The sequence below is a fragment of the Macrobrachium nipponense genome, chromosome 43 (assembly GCF_015104395.2).
Source record: "Macrobrachium nipponense isolate FS-2020 chromosome 43, ASM1510439v2, whole genome shotgun sequence".
In the NCBI taxonomy this organism is placed as follows: domain Eukaryota; kingdom Metazoa; phylum Arthropoda; class Malacostraca; order Decapoda; family Palaemonidae; genus Macrobrachium; species Macrobrachium nipponense.
Genome location: NC_061104.1, coordinates 49,474,545 through 49,484,544, shown reverse-complemented (window position 1 = coordinate 49,484,544; position 10,000 = coordinate 49,474,545). Strand labels below are relative to the sequence as shown.

The following is a 10,000-nucleotide window of genomic DNA, read 5'->3' as shown; positions in this document are numbered from 1 at the left end:
GACGACCTCGACGAGGTAATCCTCGCCTCGATAATCATCATCGATGAAAATTAAGCTAAATCACTATCCACCAGAAGGCAGCATCCCACAATTCATCTCACTGACCTTAACAAGGCGCGATCCGACCTCCAGTTTATTTGGTACGTGCTCCTCATATTCCTCACTTTCAACGTAAATTAAAACCGGCTGAAATCTGCGGTCAAGTAGAGCCTTGTTTCACCAACGAACCAATTGTTAGGAGAGAGTGGATACAACATGGAAGAAAGAGAATATGAAAGAGGATACAGTAAAAGAAAGAAAGAGGTTGTAACTAGGGGGCCTTAACACGTTGCAAAGAACCTTAAGTAAGGCCTACAGTGCACCGCATGAGGTTCACTGACGGCACTACCCCCCTATGGAGATGAGCCATTAAAAGTGGGAGATTCTGTTTGTTTGTATGGTATTTATACGTTGCATGGAACCAGTAGTTATTCAGCAACGGGACCAACGGCTTGACGTGACTTCCGAACCACGTCGAGAGTGAACTTCTATCACCAGAAATACACATCTCTCACTCTTCAATGGAATGACCGAGAAACGAACTCGCAGAACACCATACCGACAACGCCATTCTTTCCAGAGACAGCTCACATTTCCTTAGTACCTTATTTCGCTGAAACAACAGCATCATTAACACGAATACGTTGTGAGGCCAGTTTTAGCAGCCGTGATCAATCACTCAACCAACAATGTTAATATCATCCAGCGAAGTCAACTGGTGCATCTTATACTGTTACCCATACGATATCACTTGGCCCTGCCCACGGGGGTATATATTCATAATTTGAAACCTTTTAGCAAAATTAAATATGAAAACTATCTGCTGTATATGGCCCCGTCAATCTTCTCCAGTTGTAATGGTTACTGGGTAACAGACAGATTGGAGTCGACCATCATTACATAATCCCAATCATAAATGACGGTTAATGAGAGAGAGAGAGAGAGAGAGAGAGAGAGAGAGAGAGAGAGAGAGAGAGAGAGAGCAACGCCGTACACAGCTAATGAGCATGCTTCCATTATACATGGGGCAGTTCTTTATCTTTCAGACGACCACATAGATTAAAACGAGTTAATTTAATGCAGGTCCTAAACCAGCCTGGCATTGGAAGGGGGGTCTCCCTTCTCTCGCACGAGGCCCGGAAGGGCAAGAAACTTCATGAAAATGGAACAGAGACACGCAACAAAGCAAATACGCAAGAGAGAGGAGAGAGAGAGAGAGAGAGAGAGAGAGAGAGAGAGAGAGAGAGAGAGAGAGGTTATAAAAGCAACGTAATACTGAGAAAATCATGTTGAGTAAAACAAAATTAATGAGAGAGAGAGACGAGAGAGAGAGATGAGAGAGATGAGAGAGAGAGATATAAAACAACGTGACTGAGAAAATCATGTTGAGTAGTACAAGATAATTAATGAGAGAGAGAGAGAGAGAGAGAGAGAGAGAGAGAGAGAGAGAGAGAGAGAGAGAGAGAGATGTACATGAATATGGCTGTAAAAGTGAAGAAAGTTAAAAATAATCTTACAGGAGAGATGAAGCGATATGTGAAAACTGAATCTAGAAAAGAACACAGAAGACTCGGAGATAATCTGGGGAAATAGGGAAATAGAAGAAGTAGGAAGGAGAGGCAGAATATATATATATATATATATATATATATATAATATATATATATATATATATATATATATATATATATATATATATATATATTCACGGCACAATACCATGAAATGAAGAGGGCAAAGAAAGATAATCTAATAGCCCGAAAACAGAAGAAGGATGAAGAAATCATATTTTATGATAAATAGGCCGTATATATAAAAAATAATAATTTAAATAAAAAAGGAGAAGGAAGATAAAAATGAATACATCAATTTAAAACAAACTTCAAATGAAAAGAACGCCACACTAAGACGGTAAAGTCACTCGACAGTATTTCGCAACTATAAATATGAAAGGACCCCACACAACGAAAAAAATCAAGGAGACAGAAAGACACTGACAACAAATTAGATAATCATAGATCATATGAGGACAAAAATGAGAGGTCACCGTGACATGTGATATTTAAGGGGCAGTATACTTATGAGATAATGATCTCATGGAATGAACGTCTCTCTCTCTCTCTCTCTCTCTCTCTCTCTCTCTCTCTCTCTCTCTCTCTCTCTCTCAAGGAAGGCCAAAAAAGGATGTAAAAATTCATTCATAACCGTCTTATGAATTATGACGTAATATTTACAGGCAATACCACTCAGACAATAATAGTTTTTACTACAACAAAAAACTGCAGCTGAGAAAGTAACGTAGAGAGAGAGAGAGAGAGAGAGAGAGAGAGAGAGGAGAGAGAGAGAGAATCGATAAACAACCACCTTTCTGTAGCTTAAAGTAGTAATATGGTTTGACACCCTTTTCGCTACTCACTCCCGTGATTTCAGGTTCATTCTGAAACTTCATTTTGCAACTTCCGTCATGGACAGAGACTGATTCACAATGATGTTAATTGCATCTTAAGTAATCTAATCTATTACTTCATAGGCCTCCCATCACCCAAAAGCCGTCCACCCCGCCCCCCCCGCCCAAAAAAATGTCCCTCGAGGAGCGTGTTGCCATGACAACAATGACGGCCGCGCAATCCGGCCAATAAGAAGCCTGGCTCTGTTCCCCTCGATTCCACATCCAGCCAATCCAAAGACCGCTTTCCATGACGTCACACGCGTTCCACCAATCAAATACCACAACGCTGCTGACGTCACCAGGGCCACTCCATTCATGTTCCCTCTTGATATATTTATGGTGTCACTGGGGGAAAAGGGGAGAGTAAAGATGCGATTCCTCCTGAATCAATTACACATCTTATTCATTCGAGATAAAAAGGGTCGGTTCTACGGTACTGACATTGTCTTGCCAATTGGCATCAAATGCAACTAGGACATTGATCTTTGTTGAATGTATTTTCAAAGCACCAGGACAAATCAATAAGATCCTTTCTTGCTTCTTTATACAACTTCAGCTCATTTCCTGAGAAGCTGGATGCTTAGATGGTGAAAATTAGAATGGGCAATTTCGCTCCTAAGCCTCTTAATATCAATATTCTCTCTTTGCACACGAACAGCAGACGCCTACCTATTCCTGACGCACATCAAAGTGATCAGGGATGATGTTCAAAGCCAAAATTTATGATTCAACTGTTGCCGTTTTTATGGGCCTTTCATCTGTGCGGGGCTGTGATTCTAAGTCACTCAAAACTCGTGGATAGTAAATGTTTTGACTGCACCATTTCAATGACAACAGCAGGATGGCAGATGTTGGGCATCAGTTCATTGTATCTTAGCTGTTACTCATTACTCTAAGAATTACAATGACCTACATTAAAATAACTGTAAGTTGTAGTTGACCAGATAACCTACAGATTTTCAAAATAAAGTGTACATTAAAAGATTCTTTATTTAATTTAATTTCAATTGTGAAACTATTGTGGAAAATTACTGTTTACATAACTGTTCTTGACTTAGATCTTACGTTAATGAGAACCCATATTGCTATCATTAATAAAAAATCTACAATAATTCTGTAGTCTATCAAAACACGCTGAATTATTTTTAAAAAATTGGGTTTTTGTACACAAGAAAGAAAAAAACAACGTTGACCTCAAACGGTTCGCAACCTTGACATTATATATAGTTCACGAGTTCTCAGCTGATTTACGAAACAGAAAAGCCTGAATACGACATATGTCTCAGCTTATATAAAAAGAGAAAAAGCTGACAGTGACATAGTGTCTCAGTTTATATTCGAAAGAGAGAAGGCTGAATACAATATATGTGTCAGCTTATATACGAAAGAAATAAAGGATGAATACAACATATGTCTCAGCTGACATACGAAAGAGAGGAGGCTGAATAGACATATGTCTCAGCTGATATACGAAAGAGAAAAAGCTATGACAAATGTCTCAGCTTATATAAGAATGAAGAAAGCTGAATACGACATATGTCCCAGTTTATATACGAAAGAGAGAAGGCTGAATACAATATATGTCTCAGCTTATATACGAAAGAAATAAAGGATGAATACAACATATGTCTCAGCTGATATACGAAAGAGAAAAAGCTGACTATGATATATGTCTCAGCTGACATACGAAAGAGAGGAGGCTGAACTAGACATATGTCTCAGCTGATATACGAAAAAGAAAAAGCTATGACAAATGTCTCAGCTTATAATATAAGAATGAGAAAAGCTGAATACGACATATGTCTCAGCTTATATACGAAATAAAAAAGGCTAAATATCAACGTCCTGAAATGAAAAATAAAGAATCCTACAAAAGCTAACAATATCACAGTTAAGTCTTTCTGAATATTCTACCATATGTTAACTTCGACTGGGGACATGAGTAGCCAACCTAATAACTGGAGGATTCCAAAATAAAGATGGATTGAAATCATTGTGTATACAAATAAAATACGCCAACTATATCTAGCAACACCATCAACACCAATAATTCATTGCCAAGCAAAGGGCTTCTGAGTAATTCGGCCCCACTTGTCCATCCTGAGCTTTCACTTCAACAAACATCATTCATTTCCAGGTAGTTCTGGGTCTTCCATATATTCTGGTGCCCCCTGAGGGTCACAGTTAACACTCACTCACTATTCTCCTAGGGGTAGTGAGGAGGGCATGTCCAAGTCATCTCCATCATCCCTTCACTAAAGATCTGAAGACTCTGACCCCCAATGACTCGTTCAAGCACCGGACTTATTCTTATTCCGCCTCCCCATTCATCGTTGGACGATTTAAAGAAAATGCCAAAAGGAACAAAAAGGATGTTGAGTTGAGTTGAATATAAAATTTAGGCGAAAGGAAAAGCACTGGGACCTATGAGGTCATTCAGTAAAAGGTTTGAAAGGTGTAACATGAGGAAAACCTTGCAGCTGCACTTTGAATGAAGTATTAGGAGTGGGTGGAAAGTAGGATGGAGAGAATATGAAAGGAGGTACAGTAAAAGGAACGAAAGGGGTTGCAGCTAGGGGCCTAAGGAAGGGACGCTGCAAAGAACCTTAAGTAATGCCTACAGTGCACCGCATGAGGTCCACTGGCGGCCCTACCCCCCTACGGGGACAAAAATGATCTTGAATTCAGTCTTCGTGTCGCCCGCCAAATGAAGAGAGCTTTGTCACCCGCGGTATTTGGAGTCCTTCCTTCCATAATTAGAATTTCAGCTGCTAACAGTTTAAATTGACAGTGACAAATGCGCATCAGAAGAGGAAATGGAGCACTAGCACATCCTTTCTCTTTAAGTCGCCGCTAACCTTGTGGTTCATAATTAAAGCAGAAATTGTTTCCTAGATAACTGCGTAACCAGCGTACATTTTTTTTTCCGGAAAGGCATGAATCATGGGGTTATGCTGTAAAATCTTCCATGTTTATTATGAAAGCACTAAGAGAAACTCTGTAAACATGTTTTTCTGCCTAACTAGTCTATTTGGCCATGCTTTCCCAGAACTGTATTAACAAAAAAGAAAGAAAACTTTATAACATTAAGTAGCAAACACGGCTGCGAGGTACTGATGTTCCTTAATGAGAGTCAATGGTAAAAAGAAAAAAAATTGTCATTCCAGTTGCGATGGCAATCAAGATGTTTGATTAAGACCCGGTTCGTGGCTCTAAGACCCTCCTCTATCTACTCGAATCTTAATGCATTCCCTTTCAAGGTCGTGATTAGAGCAGAGGAAGAATTCTGCTTCTTTATATCAAGATGTCTTTTACTGGTCTTCTTTAGAAAAGATTACATAAACACAATCACACACACACACACACACACACACACACACACACACATATATATATATATAATTATAGAAATGTAGTAGCAGTGCATTTAGAGGCTGCAGGATTTGGGGGAGAGAGAGAGAGAGAGAGAGAGAGAGAGAGAGAGAGAGAGAGAGAGAGAGAGAGAGAGAGAGAGAGAGAGATCCACGCCAGCATCAAAACACGCGCGTTCTTTTCTATTACGGTACAGATGTGAACATTATTTCAAATAAACGTCTCCAATAACTATTCTCTCTCTCTCTCTCTCTCTCTCTCTCTCTCTCTCTCTCTCTCTCTCTCTCTCTCTCAGTGGGGGGAAACTAGGTCACGGCATAAAGGAGGAAATCTCATTAATCATTTGAAACCATCTTCGGTAATATAGGTCAAACTTTTCGTGATTTTATTTATCCCATGAAAAAGATTGACCTCAACAATACGCCTTGTGGTGGGGGGGAATCTAAGGCGATAATCGCTTAGCGATCACGTCAGCATCAATGGGTAAGGTGAACCCCTAATTAGCTTCTAAAAGAAATAATTTATTATCACGTGATTCATGAGAGAGAGAGAGAGAGAATAAGGTGAAGCTGAGCAGACAAATAAATTAATGATTGAGAGAGAGAGAGAGAGAGAGAGAGAGAGAGAGAGAGAGAGAGAGAGAGAGAGAAAACAAGGTGAACCTGAGCAGACAAATAAATATGAGAGAGAGAGAGATAGAGAGACGAGATAGAGAGAGAGAGAGAGTGAGCAGACAAATAAATTAAATGAAGCTGAGCAGAGATAATGAGAGAGAGAGAGAGAGAGAGAGAGAGAGAGCGAGATGAGAGAGAGAGAGGAGAGAGAGAGAGATAGAGGTGAGAGAGAGACAGATCATTGAGAGCTGAGCAGACGAGATGAGAGAGAGAGAGAGAGAGAGAGAGAGAGAGAGAGAGAGATAAAAAACATGGTAAAGCTGAGCAGACAAATAAATTAATGAGAGAGAGAGAGAGAGAGAGAGAGAGAGAGAGAGAGAGAGAGAGAGAGAGAGAGATAAAACCACATGGTAAGGAAAGCTGAGCAGACAAAAATAAATGAAGAGAGAGAGAGAGAGAGAGAGAGAGAGAGAGAGAAAATCACGCAGAATAGATCAACAGAATTAATGAGAAAAATTCCATTCATGATAACATCAACAGAAATTAATTTTACTAATCTGCGAAGACTCATAACTTCTGCTAAGTTAGACTCGACTACGGAAGAGCAAGTAAAATCCGTCTTTATCAAGATATTTCATACATATAATCTGCTTTCTTCAGTTTATGTAAAATAGTTGATAAAGGAAACATGGGAAAGCTATGCTCCTTCAAAAGAATCTTTGAGGCTAATATTCCCCGACCGATATAGTTGTCATTTCTTGAAGACTGAAAGTAATGTGGACTAAACTTATGGGTTTTGTTACAAGTGCACCGATAAAAGCCTGCAGAAATGTCTGGAGATTCATTCCGTTTGCAATATACCTTCAATACCTTGAAAATTATGTCTGAAACGCATTCGGTTGATAATATTAACCAAATAACAATTACTGTACCTTGAAAATGTCTGAAAATACATTTGATTTATAATATAAATCAAATAACAATTACTGTACCTTGAAAATGTCTGAAAATACATTTGATTTATAATATAAATCAAATAACAATTACTGTACCTTGAAAATGTCTGAAAATACATTTGATTTATAATATAAATCAAATAACAACTACTGTACCTTGAAAATGATGTCTGAAAATACACTTGATTTACAATATAAATCAATTACAGCTACTGTACCTTGACAATGATGTCTGACAATGCATTTGATTTATAATATAAATCAACTAACATCATTTGTACATAATGCAATGATTAAAATAAAAAAAAAATCAATCAATCAATAAATAAGTCAACCTCATATACACGGCGTTGAAGACTCACCCAATCCTCACACTGGAGTTCCTGAAGGTCGTGCTCTGAGCTGAGGAGGTCGTTATTCTGCGTGATGAATTTGTTGCCGTGGGCCACTTTCGATAAGAAGGAAGCCAGGTCAATCGACTCGGCCACGAGTGCCCTGACCACCGCCCGGTAGTGCTCGCACACTCCTCCTTCCTTGCCCACGCTCGTCAGTCGGCTCTCGCACACCTGAAAGGCAGAAACGTCACCTTAATGTTAATTATCATTATGATTATTACTATTATGATTTTCTAAAGGGTCCACAATAATACAAAGTGTAAAAAGTCCGTGTATAATTTTGAAGACTTTACAGAAAGCTTTCGAACCCTAACCTGGGTTCATCTTCGTGATAGAGAGTTTTTCCCTACTATTATGATTATTAATATTTATTATTATTCAGTAGATGGACCCTCTTCATATGGAACGAGCCCACAAGGGGCCATTGGCCTGAAATTCAAGTTTCCAAAGAATATGCTGTTCATACAAGATTAATAATAATAATAATATAATAATAATAATAACAATAAAAATAATAATAATAATCATATTATTATTATTATTATTATTATTATTATTATTACAACAAACAGACCACAAAGGCCATTGACTTAATATTCAAGTTTCCAAAGAATATGGTGTTCAGATGAGATTATTATTATTATTATTATTATTATAATTATTATTATTATTATTATTATTCGATAGATGAACCCTATATTCATCACATGGAACAAGACCACCACAGGGGACATTGACTTGAAATTCAATTATTACGATTATTAATTATTATTCTAATATTCGAAAGATGAACCATATCCACACGGAAAAAGACCCGCAAAGGTCCACTGAGTTGAAATTCAAACTTCCAAGGAATAGAGAGAAATACAGAGTGTACAGCTCTCACTTATTATATAGAATAAAAGAATCACATTGATAATAATTAACAGAGCTTGGAAAGGAATGGGATGAAATACCAAAATTTAGGCCAAAATGAGGCCAATCAACGCTGAAAGGGAAATTGAGAGTATAAAGGTTTGAAGAAAGGCGTAACAGGAGGAAAATCTCGCAGTTGCACTGTGAAACACTTGTTGGGAGAGGGTTGAGGAAAGTGGAATAACACCAATAATATATAGGAGACCTTTTATTTCTAAGCAATTTCATGGTCTTTGTGGCTTGAACAAAACATTAAAACTACTACTATACTACATAATACTATAAAAAATAATAGTAATAAGATTATATTCGAACGATCCAGCCATCTATTTTAACAGGACATGCTTAGAGGGGGTCGACCTACTTCCTTCCAATAATAATAATAATAATAAGAATAATAATAATAATAATAATAATAATAATAATAATAATAATACAATAATAATAATAATTATATTATTATTATTATTATTACAATAATAATAATAATATAATAATAATAATAATAATAAATAATAATAATAATAATAATAATGAATACGGATAGTACAATGATAAATTATTGTTAAAATTCTTTGATCGTGAGGAATGCAGAAATGCAGACTTCGAAGAATAATTTTAAAATAAAACTAATGTTATTTTCATCATTACTCTTGTCATTAAACATTTTCGGAATGTCGGCCATCAGCAAATGGCAAAGAGCGCAAGTTCTACAAGAACTGGGTCAGGCAAGGAGTTCCTTAACGCCAGTTGAGCCATTAAATCAAACATTACGCCCAGTGTTAATCACATCCGTTCAAAAATGCTCGAATGTTGTTCGTCGTCGTCGACGGAAAAAAAAACTATATCCTGTTAAAAATTTTAAAATAAAGTAAAAATAATAATAAAATTAAAACAAAAGACGACATTCAGGGCAAAAAGTTCACATATCGTTAATTGCATTCAAAAGGAAATTCATTTCCTCTGGGTGTCGGGTAAAAAGAGGCGAGGGGGGCGGGGCAGGGGCAGGGCCACGAGCAATATGTCAGAATAACTGCAAGAAAACCTCGAAGCCACTAAACGGAAATAACAGCACTGTAATCAAACGTTATGAATAACAAGCGAGCGAGATTAGGCGAGTTAAACATTCCTCTCCGAAGTGATTCACGGTCCCTGAGATGATTCATCTTCCCCCGAGATTAAAAAAAAGGAAATAAATAAAAAAATAAATAATTATATAAAAAGTCCAGAGCACAGACGAAGAAGGAAGCAAATGTCGTC

At 37.4% G+C, this 10,000-nt stretch overlaps 1 protein-coding gene across 5 annotated transcripts in view; it reads right to left on the bottom strand.

Moving 5' to 3' along the window:
• LOC135213728 (protein spire homolog 1-like) overlaps positions 1-10,000 on the bottom strand; it is a 426,989-nt gene that overhangs the window by 134,615 nt on the left and 282,374 nt on the right. For all 5 annotated transcript variants that reach the window (XM_064247840.1, XM_064247841.1, XM_064247842.1 and 2 more), the window contains exon 5: positions 7,793-7,996. In XM_064247840.1, coding sequence (XP_064103910.1) covers positions 7,793-7,996 — 204 coding nt within the window. The remainder of the gene's footprint in view (positions 1-7,792; positions 7,997-10,000) is intronic.